Source organism: Pseudophryne corroboree, chromosome 3 (assembly GCF_028390025.1).
Source record: "Pseudophryne corroboree isolate aPseCor3 chromosome 3, aPseCor3.hap2, whole genome shotgun sequence".
NCBI classification, from domain to species: Eukaryota; Metazoa; Chordata; class Amphibia; order Anura; family Myobatrachidae; genus Pseudophryne; species Pseudophryne corroboree.
This window is the reverse complement of record NC_086446.1, coordinates 99,508,037-99,527,566: the sequence shown is the minus strand read 5'-3', so window position 1 is coordinate 99,527,566 and position 19,530 is coordinate 99,508,037. Positions and strand designations below refer to the sequence as shown.

Here is a 19,530-nt window from a genome sequence, read left to right as displayed (position 1 = left end):
GAGGCTTCCCCCTGGTCAGCATCAGCCCTCAGTTGTGACACGGCTGACCTTGAAGCAGAGGTCTTGCTAAGCTTAGAGCATTGTAAATGGCCCTTAGCTTGAGGATATTTATGTGAAGTGATGTCTCCAGGCTTGACCATAAGCCCTGGAAATTTCTTCCCTGTGTGACTGCTCCCCAGCCTCGCAGGCTGGCATCCGTGGTCACCAGGACCCAGTCCTGAATGCCGAATCTGCGGCCCTCTAGAAGATGAGCACTCTGCAACCAACACAGGAGGGACACCCTTGTTCTTGGTGACAGGGTTATCCGCTGATGCATCTGAAGATGCGACCCAGACCATTTGTCCAGCAGGTCCCACTGGAAAGTTCTTGCGTGGAATCTGCCAAATGGGATTGCTTCGTAGGAAGCCACCATTTTACCCAGAACGCTTGTGCATTGATGCACTGAGACTTGGCTCGGTTTTAGGAGGTTCCTGACTAGCTCGGATAACTCCCTGGCTTTCTCCTCCGGGAGAAACACCTTTTTCTGGACTGTGTCCAGGATCATCCCTAGGAACAGAAGACGAGTCGTCGGAACCAGCTGCGATTTTGGAATATTGAGAATCCAATCGTGCTGCCGCAACACTACCTGAGATAGTGCTACACCGACCTCCAACTGTTCCCTGGATCTTACCCTTATCAGGGAATCGTCCAAGTAAGGGATAACTAAAATTCCCTTCCTTCGAAGGAATATCATCATTTCGGCCATTACCTTGGTAAAGACCCGGGGTGCCGTGGACCATCCATACGGCAGCGTCTGAACTGATAGTGACAGTTCTGTACCATAAACCTGAGGTACCCTTGGTGAGAAGGGTAAATTTGGACATGAAGGTAAGCATCCTCGATGTCCCGAGACATCATGTAGTCCCCTTCTTTCAGGTTCGCAATCACTGCTCTGAGTGACTCAATCTTGAATTTGAACCTCTGTATGTAAGTGTTCAAAGATTTTAGATTTAGAATAGGTCTCACCGAGCCGTCCGGCTTCGGTACCACAGCAGTGTGGAATAATACCCCGTTCCCTGTTGCAGGAGGGGTACCTTGATTATCACCTGCTGGGAATACAGCTTGTGAATGGCTTCCAAAACTGTCTCCCTGTCAGAAGGAGACATCGGTAAAGCCGACTTTAGGAAACGGCGAGGGGGAGACGTCTCGAATTCCAATTTGTACCCCTGAGATATCACCTGAAGGATCCAGGGGTCTACTTGCGAGTGAGCCCACTGCGCGCTGAAATTCATTGAGACGGGCCCCCCACCGTGCCTGATTCTGCTTGTAAAGCCCCAGCGTCATACTGAGGGCTTGGCAGAGGCGGGAAAGGGTTTCTGTTCCTGGGAACTGGCTGATTTCTGCAGCCTTTTTCCTCTCCCTCTGTCACGGGGCAGAAATTAGGAACCTTTTGCCTGCTTGTCCACGAAAAGACTGCGCCTGATAATACGGCGTCTTCTCATGTTGCTTCCAAATGCCGTTTGAAATCCGCATCACCTGACCACTGTCGTGTCCATAACCCTCTACTGGTAGAAATGGACAACGCACTTAGACTTGATGCCAGTCGACAAATATTCCGCTGTGCATCACGCATATATAGAAATGCATCTTTTAAATGCTCTATAGGCAAAAATATACTGTCCCTATCTAGGGTATCAATATTTTCAGTCAGGGAATCCGACCACGCCAACCCAGCACTGCGCATCCAGGCTGAGGCAATTGCTGGTCGCAGTATAACACCAGTATGTGTGTAAATACATTTTAGGATTCCCTCCTGCTTTCTATCAGCAGGATCCTTAAGGGCGGCCCTCTCAGGAGAGGGTAGAGCCCTTACAAGCGTGTGAGCGCTTTATCCACCCTAGGGGGTGTTTCCCAACGCACCCTAACCTCTGGCGGGAAAGGATATAATGCCAATAACATTTTAGAAATTATCAGTTGTTATCGGGGGAAACCCACGCATCATCACACACCTCATTTAATTTCTCAGATTCAGGAAAACTACAGGTAGTTTTTCCTCACCGAACATAATACCCCTTTTTGGTGGTACTCGTATTATCAGAAATGTGTAAAACATTTTTCATTGCCTCCATCATGTAACGTGTGGCCCTACTGGAAGTCACATTTGTCTCTTCACCGTCGACACTGGAGTCAGTATCCGTGTCGGCGTCTATATCTGCCATCTGAGGTAACGGGCGCTTTAGAGCCCCTGACGGCCTATGAGACGTCTGGACAGGCACAAGCTGAGTAGCCGGCTGTCTCATGTCAACCACTGTCTTTTATACAGAGCTGACACTGTCACGTAATTCCTTCCAACAGTTCATCCACTCAGGTGTCGACCCCCTAGGGGGTGACATCACTATTACAGGCAATCTGCTCCGTCTCCACATCATTTTTCTCCTCATACATGTCGACACAAACGTACCGACATACAGCACACACACAGGGAATGCTCTGATAGAGGACAGGACCCCACTAGCCCTTTGGGGAGACAGAGGGAGAGTTTGCCAGCACACACCAGAGCGCTATATATATACAGGGATAACCTTATATAAGTGTTTTTCCCCTTATAGCTGCTGTATCTTTAATACTGCGCGTAATTAGTGCCCCCCCCCTCTCTTTTTTAACCCTTTCTGTAGTGTAGTGACTGCAGGGGAGAGCCAGGGAGCTTCCCTCCAACGGAGCTGTGAGGGAAAATGGCGCCAGTGTGCTGAGGAGATAGGCTCCGCCCCCTTATCGGCGGCCTTATCTCCCGTTTTTCTATGTATTCTGGCAGGGGTTAAATGCATCCATATAGCCCAGGAGCTATATGTGATGCATTTTTTGTCATCCAAGGTGTTTTTATTGCGTCTCAGGGCGCCCCCCCCCAGCGCCCTGCACCCTCAGTGACCGGAGTGTGAAGTGTGCTGAGAGCAATGGCGCACAGCTGCAGTGCTGTACGCTACCTTGTTGAAGACAGGACGTCTTCTGCCGCCGATTTTCCGGACCTCTTCTGTCTTCTGGCTCTGTAAGGGGGCCGGCGGCGCGGCTCTGGGACCCATCCATGGCTGGGCCTGTGACCGTCCCTCTGGAGCTAATGTCCAGTAGCCTAAGAAGCCCAATCCACTCTGCACGCAGGTGAGTTCGCTTCTTCTCCCCTTAGTCCCTCGATGCAGTGAGCCTGTTGCCAGCAGGTCTCACTGAAAATAAAAAACCTAAAACTAAACTTTTCACTAAGCAGCTCAGGAGAGCCACCTAGTGTGCACCCTTCTCGTTCGGGCACAAAATCTTAACTGAGGCTTGGAGGAGGGTCATAGGGGGAGGAGCCAGTGCACACCAGGTAGTTCTAAAGCTTTACTTTTGTGCCCAGTCTCCTGCGGAGCCGCTATTCCCCATGGTCCTTACGGAGTCCCCAGCATCCACTTAGGACGTTAGAGAAATAGTGATTCCTGCCTATAACAAACAACATTGCTTGAAGTCCCTTGCAGATGACACCACAAACATGTTGGAAAGCTGTAAATAATTATTGTGACGGTATAGTCAGAGCCAGCTCTAGGCATAGGGCATAAAGGCCAATGAACAGTGGCGCCCTGCAGGTGAGGCCCTCACATTGCCTAGCACGCACTAATAGGAGGAGCCCCAGCAAACGGGACCTCTTAGCAGCGGCGTTACAGTCAGAATGCAGGAAAACACAGACTTAGGGGTATATCCAATTAGCCCCCGTAATTTACCGGGGCTAATTGTCCTGCCGGGGGCTATCTAATTAGCCCCGATAAGCCGGCGCGTGCCGCTGCTTATCGAGGATTTTGTTTCACCTGCCTCTGGCAGGCGAAGCAGAATCCCTGGAAAAGGACGAAAATGGGGCTCACACGAAAACACACAGGTTTCACTGAACCTATGTGTTTTCGGGAGAAGGTTTTTTGTTTTTTTACAGGCGATCAATCTGGATAGCCTGTAAACAAAAAATAATAAAAAAATAAAAAAAATCGGTGAAACATCGGGAAAAAGTCAGAAAAACGTCCGAAAATGGACGTTTTTCGAACCCAATGTTTTAACGGGGATAATTGGATACCTTTAGTGCCGCTGCCGGGAGATGTCCCACCCTCTGCACATAGACAAAGACATAAATCTATGTAGTAGTTTCTGTGTGAGCGCTTTGTGTTGGGATTTGCATCAATTTAATGGGCACTAGCTAAAATTCTTGCAGATGGCACCAATTTGGTCAAATTGTTTTTGCTAATTATGCCCTCCAAGTGGCACCTAGACGGGTGGGTGCCAGTAGTATTTACCTATACCAGAAGGGGGGGCCCATTCGGAGGCCTGGGTCTACGATCACCTCCACTGCTCTGCCCACTTCTGCTGGCTGCATCGACATAGCAGTGTAGCCAAACGGCACGTTGGGCAGTGAGAGAGGAGACTGCTGCAACAGTCCACTCTCACTGTCCGAGGCACCGCTGGGCTGCGTTGCTAATCAGGCACTGCCACTGGTAGTGGGCAGAGGAGAAGGGTGTCTCCACTCCTCTGGAGCAGCTACAAATAGTAGTTTATTAATTTTTTTTAAGGGATTGTGGTGAAGCCTTCCCAGATTTGCCCAATCCCCCCCCCCTCCCCACCCCACACACACACACACACACACACACACACACACACACACACACACACACACACACACATTCCCTGTCGTGATTTGGGCAGTCGGGATGTCCATTCCCTCTTCACGGCCCTGTCTATAATGTAGTACTTGCAGAGGAGGGCTGGCGATGTTTTTACTGAGAGCACACACAAGCAAGCCCAGTCTCTTCTACCAGCAACCCGCAGTAAAAAGTGTGTGTTACAAAAACAGAGAGGTTTGTCTAACCACAACTAATAGGTCAAAAAGCTATGACCGAATACAACAGTCCCATGTGACTAGTGTTCAATTCAGACTATTCCAGTGATTCCTTTATAACACACAGAGCATCTTAATGACTGATTTTTAAATGCAGAGAACATTCTAATGACTTCTATATCATATACAGCATTCTAGTGAGCGTTATGCAATACAGAGTATTCTAGTGACCTCTATACAATACACAGTGCATTCTATTGACCTTAATACAATAGAGAGCAATTTAGTGACTGCTATACAATACAGAGAGCACTACTGTGCCCACCATACAGAATACAGTGCATACCAGTGAACACTATTCACTATCAACCCTGTTCTGGAGGCTGCAATAGAAAAGGCAGACCTCTAAATAACTAGTGGTTTTGTCAGGGGCTGGTGTTCAGGGGCAGCTTTAGGGTCAGGCTCTCCCCTAGGGAAATCATTATTCCCCCACCTCACATCAGGGTTACTGTCGGCTCTGCCCCTTAATGTTGGGGGGTTTGATGCCTCCAGGCAGTCAAGGCAGCCCCAGCCTTACCTCTCACACCTAAATTCGTTGCTCATGACCCCGTTCCCCTCACCCACCGGTTGTAAAATAAAAAATTGTGATACAGTTCAGAGCCTTAAAACGTCTGGTGGCTTTACGATACAAACCCCAGAACACTGGCGCCTTTTATAATGTAGCCCACCCCCCAATCTTAGTTTTTGTAAGATATTAACTACATCTCAAGATTTGTCATGTACCGCTGCAATCCTTCTTATGTCATCACCATCCCACAGGGTACTATATAATTTAAACAATTTTTTAAATAGATAGATAGATAGATAGATAGATAGATAGATAGATAGATAATCTCATATTTTATCTGTTTCTAAATCTGTTTCTTTTAGTTTCCTTGGCTTTATTTTTTCACAACAATTGACTAGTCAGCTGACTAATGTGCATATACACTGTGTTTGGCAGAGTAGTAAGGTAACCGTTACAAACCCAGACTGGTATTGCTGAGGCAAAGGAGCGTCACCCAGCAGCCTTGGTGGGATTTTATTCACCACGCAGACTTCCTGGCATCGCAGACCCCGCTTTCGTTGGCCAGCTGCGTAAGCTAAGGATATACTCAGCTGGCCGTCTGTGTGAATAGCACAACCGATGGTTGCGATGTTAGTTCCCAGCTTGCAACGTTGGTCGCAGTGCTGGGATCGCAGCTACATGCATGAGGCGTCTGTTCTACTGAGACATCTCCTGCATATCCCTCCTTCAAATCTGACGGTAATTCAAAGTCGCTTACAAGTGGCTCTGAATTACCGCCAATCTATTAAAATAAGAATTTACTCACCGGTAATTCTATTTCTCGTAGTCCGTAGTGGATGCTGGGAACTCCGTAAGGACCATGGGGAATAGCGGGCTCCGAAGGAGGCTGGGCACTCTAGAAAGATCTTAGACTACCTGGTGTGCACTGGCTCCTCCCACTATGACCCTCCTCCAAGCCTCAGTTAGGTACTGTGCCCGGACGAGCGTACACAATAAGGAAGGATTTTGAATCCCGGGTAAGACTCATACCAGCCACACCAATCACACCGTACAACTCGTGATATGAAACACAGTTAACAGTATGAAACAATAGAGCCTCTCAACAGATGGCTCAACAATAACCCGATTTAGTTAACAATAACTATGTACAAGTAATGCAGATAAACCGCACTTGGGATGGGCGCCCAGCATCCACTACGGACTACGAGAAATAGAATTACCGGTGAGTAAATTCTTATTTTCTCTAACGTCCTAGTGGATGCTGGGAACTCCGTAAGGACCATGGGGATTATACCAAAGCTCCCAAACGGGCGGGAGAGTGCGGATGACTCTGCAGCACCGAATGAGAGAACTCCAGGTCCTCCTCAGCCAGGGTATCAAATTTGTAGAATTTTGCAAACCAAGTAGCTGCTCGGCAAAGTTGTAAAGCCGAGACCCCTCGGGCAGCCGCCCAAGATGAGCCCACCTTCCTTGTGGAATGGGCATTGACAGATTTTGGCTGTGGCAGGCCTGCCACAGTATGTGCAAGCTGAATTGTACTACAAATCCAACGAGCAATAGTCTGCTTAGAAGCAGGAGCACCCAGCTTGTTGGGTGCATATAGGATAAACAGCGAGTCAGATTTTCTGACTCCAGCCGTCCTGGAAACATATATTTTCAGGGCCCTGACAACGTCTAGCAACTTGGAGTCCTCCAAATCCTTAGTAGCCGCAGGCACCAAATAGGCTGGTTCAGGTGAAACGCTGACACCACCTTAGGGAGAAAATGGGGACGAGTCCTCAATTCTGCCCTATCCATATGGAAAATCAAATAAGGGCTTTTACAAGACAAAGCCGCCAATTCTGATACTCGCCTGGCAGAAGCCAAGGCCAATAACATAACCACCTTCCATGTGAGATATTTCAGATCCACGGTTTTTAGTGGTTCAAACCAATGTGATTTTAAGAAAACTCAACACCACGTTGAGATCCCAAGGTGCCACAGGAGGCACAAACGGGGGCTGACTATGCAGCACTCCTTTTATAAATGTCTGAACTTCAGGTACTGAAGCGAGTTCTTTTTTGAAAGAAAATCGACAGAGCCGAGATCTGTACCTTAATGGAACCCAATTTAAGGCCCATAGTCACTCCTGCTTGCAGGAAATGCAGAAATCGACCTAGTTGAAATTCCTCTGTTGGGGCCCTTTCGGCCTCACACCATGCAACATATTTTCGCCATATGCGGTGATAATGAGTTGCTGTAACCTCTTTCCTGGCTTTAGTAAGCGTAGGAATTACTTCCTCCGGAATGCCCTTTTCCTTCAGGATCCGGCGTTCAACCGCCATGCCGTCAAACGCAGCCGCGGTAAGTCTTGGAACAGACAGGGCCCCTGCTGCCGCAGGTCCTGACTGAGTGGCAGAGGCCATGGGTCCTCTGATATAAATTCTTGAAGTTCTGGGTACCAAGCTCTTCTTGGCCATCCACGAGTATTGTTCTTACTCCTCGCCTTCTTATTATTCTCAGTACCTTTGGTATGAGAGGCAGAGGGGAGAACACCTAAACCGACTGGTACACCCACGGTGTTACCAGAGCGTCCATAGCTATCGCCTGAGGGTCCCTTGACCTGGAGCAATATCTTTTATAGCTTTTTGTTAAGGCGGGACGCCATCATGTCCACCTGTGGCCTTTCCCAATGGTGTACAATCCTATTGGAAGACTTCTGGAGGAAGTCCCCATTCTCCCGGGTGGAGGTCGTGTCTGTTGAGAAGATCTGCTTCCCAGTTGTCCACTCCGGGAATGAACACTGCTGACAGTGCTAACACATGATTTTCCGCCTATCGGAGAATCCTTGTGGCTTCTGCCATCGCCATCCTGCTTTTTGTGCCGCCCTGTTGATTACATGGGCGACTGCCGTGATGTTGTCTGATTGGATCAGTACCGGCTGGTTTTGAAGCAGAGGCCTTGCTGGCCTCAGGGCATTGTAAATGGCCCTCAGATCCAGAATATTTATGTGTAGGGAAATAACCTGACTTGACCAAAGTCCCTGGAAGTTTCTTCCCTATGTGACTGCCCCCCAGCCTCAAAGGCTGGAATCCATGGTCACTAGGACCTAGTCCTGTATGCCGAACCTGCGGCCCTCTTGAAGATGGGCACTCTGCAGCCACCACAGTAGAGATACCCTGGTCCTTGAAGACAGGGTTATCAGCCTATGCATCGGAAGATGCGATCCGGACCACTTGTCCAACAGGTCCCTCTGAAAAGTTCTTGTATGGAACCTGCCTAATGGGATTGCTTCGTAAGAAGCTACCATTTTTCCCAGGACTCGCGTGCAATGATGCACCGCTACCTATTTTGGTTTCAGGAGGTCTCTGACTAGAGATGACAACTCCTTGGCTTTCTCCTCCGGGAGAAACACTATTTCTGGTTTATGTCCAGAACCATCCCCAGGAACAGTAGACGTGTCATAGGAACCAGCTGTGACTTTGGACTGTTTAGAATCCACCTATGCTGTTGTAGCACTTTCCAAAATAGTGCTACCCCGACTACCAACTGCTCCTTGGACCTCGCCCTTATAACGAGATTGTCCAAATACGGGATTATTACAACTCCCTTTTTTTTTTAAGGAGTATCATCATTTCGGCCATTACCTTGATAAAACACCCTCGGTGCCATGTACAGTCCAAACGGCAGTGTCTGGACTTGGTAATGGTAATCCTGTACCACAAATCTGAGGTACTCCTGGCGAGGATGGTAAATGGGGACATGCAGGTAAGCATCCTTGATGTCCCGGGATACCATGTAATCCCCCTCGTCCAGGCTTGCAATAACCGCCCTGAGCGATTCCATCTTGAACTTGAATTTTTTTATGTTCAAGGATTTTAATATAAAATGGGTCACACCGAACCATGCGGTTTCGGTACCCCAACCCGTGTGGAATAGTAACCCCGTCCTTGTTGAAGTAGGGGCACCTTGAGTATTACCTGCTGGGAATACCGCTTATTAATTGCCTCTAGCACAGCCTCCCTGCCTGAGGGAGTTGTCAGCAAGGCATATTTTAGGAAACGGCTGGGGGGAGACATCTCTAATTCCAGCTTGTACCCCTGAAATACTACTTGGAAGAAACAGGGATCCACCTGTGAGCGAGCCCACTAATTGCTGAAATTTTTGAGGCGGCCCCCCACCGTACCTGGCTACACCTGTGGAGCACCCGCGTCATGGTGTGTACTCACAGGAGGCGGGGGAAGAATCTTGATTCTGGGAACAGGCTGACTGGTGCAGCTTTTTCCCTCTACCCTTGTCTCTGTACAGAAAGGAAGCGCCATTTGACCCGCTTGCTTTTCTGAAGCCGAAAGGACTGTACCTTTTTCTGTGAGGAAACCTGAGGTAAAATTATTTCTTCCCAGCAGTTGCTGTGGATACGAGGTCCCAGAGACCATCCCCAAATAATTCCTCACCCTTATAAGGCTCTCTATGCGCTTTTTAAGTCAGCATCACCTGTCCAGTGACAGGTCTCTAATACCCTCCTGACAGAATGGACATTACATTTATTTTGGATGCCAGCCGGCAAAATATCCCTCTGTGCATCCCCCATATATAAGACAACGTCTTTAATATGTTTTTATGTTTGCCAACTATTATCCCTGTTTGACAGGGTCACCAACCACGCTGCAGCAGCACTATCTGCAGGTCTCAGTCTAGTACCTGAGTGTGTAAATACAGACTTCAGGATAGCCTCCTGTTTTTTATCAACAGGTACCTATTAAAGTGGCCGTATCCTAAGACGGCAGTGCCACCTTTTTTGACAAACGTGTGAGCGCCTTATCCACCCTAGGGGATATCTCCCAGCGTAACTTATCCTCCTGGCGGGAAAGGGTACGCCATCAGTAACTTTTTATAAATTACCAGTTTCTTAACGGGGGAACCCACGGTTTTCACACACTTCATTTATTCATCTGATGGGGGAACAAAACACTGCCTGTTTTTTCTCCCCAAACCTAAAACCCATTTATAGAGGTTAAAGTCAGAAATGTATAACACATTTTTTATTGCCGGGATCAAGTCACGGATTGGATTGTGTATATGTCTCCACCTTGTCGACACTGGAGTCAGACTCCGTGTCGACATCTGTGTCTGCCATCTGAGAGAGCGGGCGTTTTTGAGCCCCTGATGGCCTTTGAGACGCCTGGGCAGGCGCGGGCTGCGAAGCCGGCTGTCCCACAGCTGTTACGTCATCCACCCTTTTATGTAAGGAGTTGACACTGTCGGTTAATACCTTTTACCTCTCTATCCACTCTGGTGTCGGCCCCACAGGGGGCGCCATCACATATATCGGCCTCTGTTCCGTCACCATATAAGCCTCCTCATTCAACATGTCGACACAGCCGTACCGACACACCGCAGACACACAGGGAATGCTCTAAACGAGGACAGGACCCACAAAAGCCCTTTGGGGGGACAGAGTGAGAGTATGCCAGCACACACCAGAGCGCTATATACTGCAGGGACTAACTGAGTTATGTCCCCTATAGCTTTATATCTATATATATATATAATGTATACTGCGCCTAAATTTAGTGCCCCCTCTCTCTTTTTTTAACCCTTGTAGACTGCAGGGGAGAGCCAGGGAGCTTCCCTCCAACGGAGCTGTGAGGGAAAATGGCGCCAGTGTGCTGAGGAGATAGGCTCCGCCCCTTTTTCGCGGCCTATTCTCCCGTTTTTTATGGACTTCTGGCAGGGGTATTTACCTCATATATAGCCCCTGGGGCTATATATTGAGGTATTTTTGCCAGCCAAGGTGTTTTTATTGCTGCCTCAGAGCGCCCCCCCCCAGCGCTCTGCACCCTCAGTGACCGGAGTGTGAAGTGTGTATGAGGAGCAATGGCGCACAGCTGCAGTGCTGTGCGCTACCTTGGTGAAGACTGAGTCTTCATGCCGCCGATTTTCCGGACCATATTCTTGCTTCTGGCTCTGTAAGGGGGACGGCGGCGCGGCTCCGGGACCGAACATCAAGGCTGGGCCTGCGGTCGATCCCTCTGGAGCTAATGGTGTCCAGTAGCCTAAGAAGCCCAATCCGGCTGCAAGCAGGCGAGTTCGCTTCTTCTCCCCTTAGTCCCTCGCTGCAGTGAGCCTGTTGCCAGCAGGTCTCACTGAAAAGAACAAATTCTAAGACTATAACTTTCTAAGAGCTCAGGAGAGCCCCTAGTGTGCATCCAACCTCGGCCGGGCACGAAATCTAACTGAGGCTTGGAGGAGGGTCATAGTGGGAGGAGCCAGTGCACACCAGGTAGTCTAAGATCTTTCTAGAGTGCCCAGCCTCCTTCGGAGCCCGCTATTCCCCATGGTCCTTACGGAGTTCCCAGCATCCACTAGGACGTTAGAGAAATACACATTTTCCATATTGCCACTTCTAAATATCCACTACATATACACAGAAGCGTAACCGACCCTGCATTCACCAGGACAAGGGGCCCCTTCCATCCCTACACTTACCACAGAAGTAACATCTTTCAGCCAGCTCCCGGCCTCTCACTGAGCAGATCCGACTTGGTATAGGCTACAGAGCTTTATTATATGGATAATAGTGGTCATTCCGAGATGATCGCTAGCTGCATTTGTTTGCAGCGCAGCGATCAGGCTAAAAAACGGCAGTTCTGCGCATGCGGCACAAAGCGCGCGCGCATCGTACGGGCACAACAAACGATGCAGTTTTGCACAGGATCTAGCGAAGCATTTCAATCGCACTGGTGGCCGCAGAGTGATTGACAGGAAGTGGGCGTTTCTGGGTGGCAACTGACCGTTTCAGGGAGTGTTCGGAAAAACACAGGCGTGCCAGGAAAAATGCAGGCATGGCTGGGTGAACGCTGGGCGGGTTTGTGACGTCAAAACAGGAACTGAATAGTCTGAAGTGATCGCAAGCGCTGAATAGGTTTTGAGCTACTCTGAAACTGCACAAAAAAAAATAATAAAGCCGCTCTGCGATCCTTTTGTTCGCACTTCTGCTAGGCTAAAATACACTCCCAGTGGGCGGCAGCATAGCGTTTGCACGGCTGCTACAAACTGCTAGCGAGCGATCAACTCGAAATGACCACCAATGTGCACTATTTTGCACAGAGAAGCTAGACTACTAATGCCCTAATGTAGATAATGTGCAGAATATAACACTGCTCTTGCTGGAACGTCAGTGTAAAAGTAGCTCCGCTGCCAGTGACATACGCCCTCCATACACTTTGTGTCCTTACTTGTCTTCCCATTTAGATGAGTTGTGATGAAACTGGATTTCAGTGCTTTGATTACTGTATCTGCCGCATTTGACATCAGTGTCGTATGCTTCCACTTTATCTGACCAGTCCATTTCCAGCTTCTCCTTAGCATCTCTGTTCATCCTAAAGAGACAAACGTCCCATCAGGCAGAGAATCAGGATTCAGTCTCAGCCCAGAACAGTGGTGATACCAAGATAACACAGATTGGCTGAATGCAGAGCCCAAGATGTAGAACAACAAACGCATACTCTGCCTACTCTCCCCCAGTGTCGGACTGGGGTATGAAGGGCCCACCGGGGGTATGCTGATGTAGGGGCATATGCTTAAAGGTGTAGCCAGGTTGCCCCTTGGTAAATATATAATAAACCAAATTATTGTGAAGTATAATGCAGGGGCGGATCCAGAAGAAAATGATAGGGGGGGCACCATGGAAGGGGCAAGTACATTTGCGTGCGGCTTCGGTGCATGTGAGGTGGCGCTTCTTATACAATGCCCACAGTTGTGGCGCTCATTATGCAATGTCCACTGTACTGGTAGTGCCCCTTATATAGACCCCATAGTAGTGGTGCCCCTTATGCAATGCCCGTATTGCCCCCAGTAGTAATGCCCCCAGTCATTTAGCGCCCTAGTAGTTATGCCCCCAGTGGTAATGCCCTTGCAGTTATGACCCCAGTAGTTTACCCCCGCCCCCTTTAGTTTAGCCTCCCAGTGGTAATGCCCCCAGTAGTTTGCATGCTTGTAGTTTAGCCACCAGTAGTAATGCCCCCCTGTAGTTTGCCCCCTTGTAGTGTAGCCCCCAGTAGTTTGGCCCATGTAGTTATCCCCCAGTAGTTTGGCCCCTGTAGTTATGCCCCCAGTAGTTTGGCCCCCCTGTAGTTTAGCCCCCAAGTAGTAATGCCCCTATAGTTAAGCCGCCAGTAGTAATGCCCCTGTAGTTACGCCGCCAGTAGTAATGCCCTCCTGTAGTATGCCCCCAGTAGTTAGCCCCTTTGTAGTTGGCCCCCAGTAATGTCCCCCAGTAGTTTGCCCCTAGTAGATGCCCCCCCAGTAATAATGTCCCCAGTAGTTTGCCCGCAGTAGATGCCCCCCAGTAATAATGTCCTCCAGTAGTTTGCCCCCAGTAGTAATGCCCCCTAGAAGTTTGCCCCCAATATATGACCCCAGTAGTAATGCCCCCAGTAGATGCCCCCCAGTAAAAATGTCCCCCAGTAGCTGCCCCCAGTAGTAATGCCCCCAATAGATGACCCCCCAGTAGTAATGCCCCCAGTAGTTTGCCCCCAGTAGTAATGCCCCTTGTTGATGTCCCCCCAGTAGTAATGGCCCCCCGTTGTTTGCCCCCAGTAGATGCCCCCGCTGCACTAAGGAAGAAAAAAACATCATACTTACCGAGCCCCATTCCCGCTTCCAGACCACTGCAGTCCTCCTCTTGGCGTCCGCTCCTCAGCACTATGAGAGAGACGTCATGACTGACGTCTCTCCCATAGCAGTGACAGCGCCGGAAGCCGTTGCTCAGTACTGAGCTCCTGCCTTCGGCTGCCGCTGTGCAGGGAGACAGGCGCCCGCTGGTAACACAATCTCAGCGGGCGCCCGTCATCTCCCTGTGCGGCGCCGGGGGACGGAGGCCACAAATGACATGGGGGGCACGAGCCCGAGTGGTATAATGTAACATATGTATAATGCATAACTCCAGTGCACTAGGATAGTCTGGAACTTGATCCCTAAAGGAGAAGGAGGACCCACAAGCAGTAGGGCCCACCGGTGGTTTCCCCTGTTCCCCTGTGGGCCAGTCCGACCCTGCTCTCCCCCATTGTACGGTATACCTTATCTGCTGGACGGTTTGCTCCAGGGTCCTTTTCAGAAGTTCTTGAATATTTCTGATCAGTTCTACTTCCTGAGTAAGGGAAGGAGACAATGTATCACCATAACTCATATAGCATGCGTATTGTACTGTTAGTCATGTGATTTATGGTCCAGGACTGTGTACAGGCCCAGATGTACACTCTTGTCACTCTAAGCCAGGCAATTAATGGACAGCAATATTATTTTCTTTAGGTTTCTCAGAACCTTACCAGTACCCTGTGAGAGAGTCCTATTTGAAGATCTTCTCTCCTGCATTCCTGAAATGTGAATCAAATCTCCGAATTCTTTACTGCATTCAAGGGAACGCCACCAAGGATATTTCTGGGCAAGGGAGGTGATTTGTTGTAGTCACCAGTATAACCTCTGTCCAGGCTGTCGACTCCCAGAAAATCTTTGTGGTACCCCCAGCAGCAGAGACTACAGTTCGCCTAACCCCTGTTGATGTGCGACCCGAACCCCACATCTCTGGATAAGTGGCGAAGGGTACCTGAGGCAAAGAGAACTAAGGGGCAGATTTATTAAGCCTGGTGAAGTGATAAAGTGGAAGGTGATAAAGCACCAGCTAGTCGGCTCCTCACTGTCATTTTTCAAACCCAGCTTGTGACATGGTAGTTAGGAGCTGATTGGCTGGTACTTTATCACCTTCTATTTTATCACTTCACCAGGCTTAATAAATCTGCCCCTAAGTCCTATGAAAAGTCTGAAATAAAGTAAAGAAAAAAAGAGAACTGAGCTGGAGCTCAGCCAACAGTGACCGGCTCCCTAGGCACAAATTCAGAGATGATGGGGGATAGAGGGGGAGGAGCCTGTTTCACGTCTTAGATTATTTAAGGTGCCAGCTCCCTGTAAGCCACTATCATCGCCTCACAGTCTTGAAGTTGTGCCAGTGTCCCCTAGTGGCTGACAGAAAAAGTTTTAAAATCCATTTTTTTTTTTTAACTAGAGATGTTCATAAAAGTAAGACTTCACACAAAGAAAAAATGCATTTGGAATTTATTGCACAGGCATCACTGTTATGTTGAGTAAGAACAAAAAAAAATATTACAGTGAATAGTTGCACACAAGAAATCCACTATTGCAGGCAGCAGTGTTAGTACCAATAATTGCAAAATTTCCAAAATATATTCCTATATAGGCTGTGGAGAGGGGAGGTTGGTCATCACTGGAGGTAGGTTGGGTTTAGGATGCGGGGAATGGGGGATAGGTTTAGGCACCACCTGGGGAAGGTTAGTGTTAGGCTGCGGGAAGGGAGGGTTAGGGGGGGGGGACACATACTCGCCCCAGTCAGCATTTCACACTTAGGGATTCCAGCAACGGTATTGTGGCAACCGGCGTCCCGTCCAGTGGTCAATCATACTGATCCCACTGATTACCTCCCAACATGATCCTCTCCAGGAGGGACACAATGCTCTGCTTCTGGACTTTTCTCTTCATTTATGACTGCTGGCACCTGTGTTGAATAGGTTGATGGATAAGAAAGGTGTTTCAGCACAGATGATGGCAATCATACAGTAAGAGGGAAGTCCAGGAGCAGAGCATTCTGTCCTTCATGGAGAGGGTCATGTTGGGAGTTATGCCACTGTAATATATATAAGCTAACAACAGGGACAGTGCCAGGGATCATGTTACTGTCCATGAACTATATATCTAAGCCAAAAAGTTTATAACTGGAGAGGATGTAATATTTCCGTCGAACACAGAAAAACAGAAAAAAAAAGTGGATCTATTATATGCAGACTCTACAACCTGCTGGATTGAATGTAGAAATTGACATTAATGCATATTTGATAAACTAATAAAATTATTCCAAATAGTCACACACACCTTTTATTATTCATTTTATATTATACATTTATTAATATGAATGCCATACCAAACTTTTTAAAGTAATCTGCCCCACGTATGAATCTAAAAACACATGGTCGCCGCCGTTTGCAAGGACATCCGGTTTTATACTTCCTGTTTTTAATAAAGGAACAATAAAGTTTTTTACGAATAAAAAGGAGATCCACATCCACTATCTCTATCCTTGACAAGGAGCACCTAAGCTCGAAACGCTTTGGAGAAAGCACGGAGACGCGATAGTGACATCATCGCTAAGTGCTTATGGATGCCACAGCGCACAAGGGAACCAAGGCGGACACCATCAGGAAGCTGCTGAAGCGGACGAAAAAGGTAGATAGAGCAGGGAAAGTTAGATCTTGCACCCATAACCATTGAAGGTGTTGTTTGATCCGAACTATCCATCGGAACCCCCAGCACTCCATCTTTAAACTCTCTTAAAAAGAGCGGTTTACATTTTTATAAACCAAAACATTTTCTCACAGGTATGAGCGTTCACACTCCATTTAATAACAAGCACTCCTTTTTTACATTTATTAAATTGTCTATCTGAACGGAGCTGCTAACACTGAAGCACACCTACTTAGGCGTATAATCAATTAGCGTCGGATCCATTCCGACATGCATTTGTCGGAATGGATCCGACAATCCCTTTTCAAATCTCATCCCAATTCGACTTTTTCCAGTCGAATTGAGATGAGGGACCAAGAGGAGGAGGGGAGTGGGGAGGGAGGGGGGAGCTGGAACCGGGTGGAAGCTGCCGTGAGCGGTGCGGCTGTAAGACATCCTGCTGCAGCGTTGTGCTGTAGCGCTGATCTCGCCTGGCTGCCTGCGGCTGTCCCCCGTCTCCCTGCGGCTCTCCCCCCTCTCCTCCTCTGGGTCCCACATCTCAGTCCGACATTTTTTTATGTCGGACTGAGATGGTCGAAAAGGGGGCCAAAACCGTTTTCAACACAAGCACGTGGATCGGCAGCTATTCCGCCGATTCACATGCTTTTCGACAAGTCGAATTCATCGACTTGTCGAAAAATTTGGGGTTTGATTGAATAGGTCGAATCACGATTCGACCTTAAAAAGTCGAAAACTGCCGTCTTTTCGACAGACGGCAGCTTTTGACTTCAATTGAATATACCGTGCGGTAAACTCTTTTATTTAAAATATATATCGAAGCAAGTAACACTGAGACTGGAGGGGGGGGAGGTTCAGGGGAAATTTGCGGAAAAATTACTTCACAGAAAGGGTAGTGGACAAGTGGAATAGCCTCCCATCGGAGGTGGTAGAGGCTAAGACAGTAGAGCAATTTAAACATGCATGGGATAGACATAAGGATATCCTTACAAAGAAATAAGGATCAATTAAAGGTTAGAGCTAAAAATAAATAAAAAAAAGTGGCAGACTAGATGGGCCAAGTGGTTCTTATCTGCCGACAAATTCTATGGCCCTCATTCCGAGTTGATCGGTCGCAAGGCGATTTTAGCAGAGTTACACACGCTAAGCCGCCGCCTACTGGGAGTGAATCTTAGCTTCTTAAAATTGCGACCGATGTATTCGCAATATTGCGATTACTAACTACTTAGCAGTTTCAGAGTAGCTCCAGACTTACTCTGCCTGTGCGATCAGTTCAGTGCTTGTCGTTCCTGGTTGACGTCACAAACACACCCAGCGTTCGCCCAGGCACTCCCACCGTTTCCCCGGCCACTCCTGCGTTTTTTCCGGAAACGGTAGCGTTTTCAGCCACACGCCCCTGAAACGCCGTGTTTCCGCCCAGTAACACCCATTTCCTGTCAATCACATTACGATCGCCGGAGCGAAGAAAAAGCCGTGAGTAAAAATACTATCTTCATAGTAAAGTTACTTGGCGCAGTCGCAGTGCGAACATTGCGCATGCGTACTAAGCGGATTTTCACTGCGATGCGATGAAAAAGAACGAGCGAACAACTCGGAATGAGGGCCTATGTTTCTATGTAACAGGGACACAGATTACTACTGTCCACGATAGATAGAAGCTAATAATGGGGACAGCGCCAGAGATCATGATACACACACATATATATATATATATATATATATATATATATATATATATATATAATAAGAATTTACTCACCGGTAATTCTATTTCTCGTAGTCCGTAGTGGATGCTGGGAACTCCGTAAGGACCATGGGAATAGACGGGCTCCGCAGGAGACTGGGCACTCTAAAAGAAAGATTAGGTACTATCTGGTGTGCACTGGCTCCTCCCTCTATGCCCCTCCTCCAGACCTCAGTTAAGGAAACTGTGCCCGGAAGAGCTGACACAACAAGGAAAGGATTTGGAATCCAGGGTAAGACTCATACCAGCCACACCAATCACACCGTACAACTCGTGATAACCATACCCAGTTAACAGTATAAACAACAACTGAGCCTCAGTAACAGATGGCTCATAACAATAACCCTTTAGTTAAGCAATAACTATATACATGTATTGCAGAGAGTCCGCACTTGGGACGGGCGCCCAGCATCCACTACGGACTACGAGAAATAGAATTACCGGTGAGTAAATTCTTATTTTCTCTGACGTCCTAGTGGATGCTGGGAACTCCGTAAGGACCATGGGCATTATACCAAAGCTCCCAAACGGGCGGGAGAGTGCGGATGACTCTGCAGCACCGAATGAGCAAAGGCAAGGTCCTCCTCAGCCAGGGTATCAAACTTGTAGAACTTAGCAAATGTGTTTGAACCCGACCAAGTAGCAGCTCGGCAAAGCTGTAAAGCAGAGACCCCTCGGGCAGCCGCCCAAGAAGAGCCCACCTTCCTTGTGGAATGGGCTTTCACGGATTTAGGATGCGGCAATCCTGCCGCAGAATGAGCTTGCTGAATCGTGTTACAGATCCAGCGCGCAATAGTTTGCTTTGAAGCAGGAGCACCCAGCTTGTTAGGTGCATGCAGGATAAACAGCGAGTCAGTTTTCCTGACTCCAGCCGTCCTGGCTACATAGATTTTCAAAACCCTGACTACATCTAATAACTTGGAGTCCTCCAAGTCCCGAGTAGCCGCAGGCACCACAATAGGTTGGTTCAAATGAAACGCTGATACCACCTTAGGGAGAAATTGGGGACGAGTCCTCAATTCTGCCCTGTCCATATGGAAGATCAGATAAGGGCTTTTACAAGACAAAGCAGCCAATTCTGACACACGCCTAGCCGAAACTAAGGCC

At 48.3% G+C, this 19,530-nt stretch overlaps 1 protein-coding gene across 3 annotated transcripts in view; it reads right to left on the bottom strand.

The window, feature by feature from the left end:
* Positions 1 to 19,530, bottom strand: part of TEKT4 (tektin 4) — an 83,006-nt gene that overhangs the window by 34,829 nt on the left and 28,647 nt on the right. For 2 of the 3 annotated variants that reach the window (XM_063958328.1, XM_063958330.1), the window contains exons 2-3: positions 14,450 to 14,520; positions 12,608 to 12,751 (exon numbers count right to left, since the gene is read on the bottom strand). In XM_063958328.1, coding sequence (XP_063814398.1) covers positions 12,608 to 12,751; positions 14,450 to 14,520 — 215 coding nt within the window. The remainder of the gene's footprint in view (positions 1 to 12,607; positions 12,752 to 14,449; positions 14,521 to 19,530) is intronic. The other variant, XM_063958329.1, reaches the window with a different exon arrangement.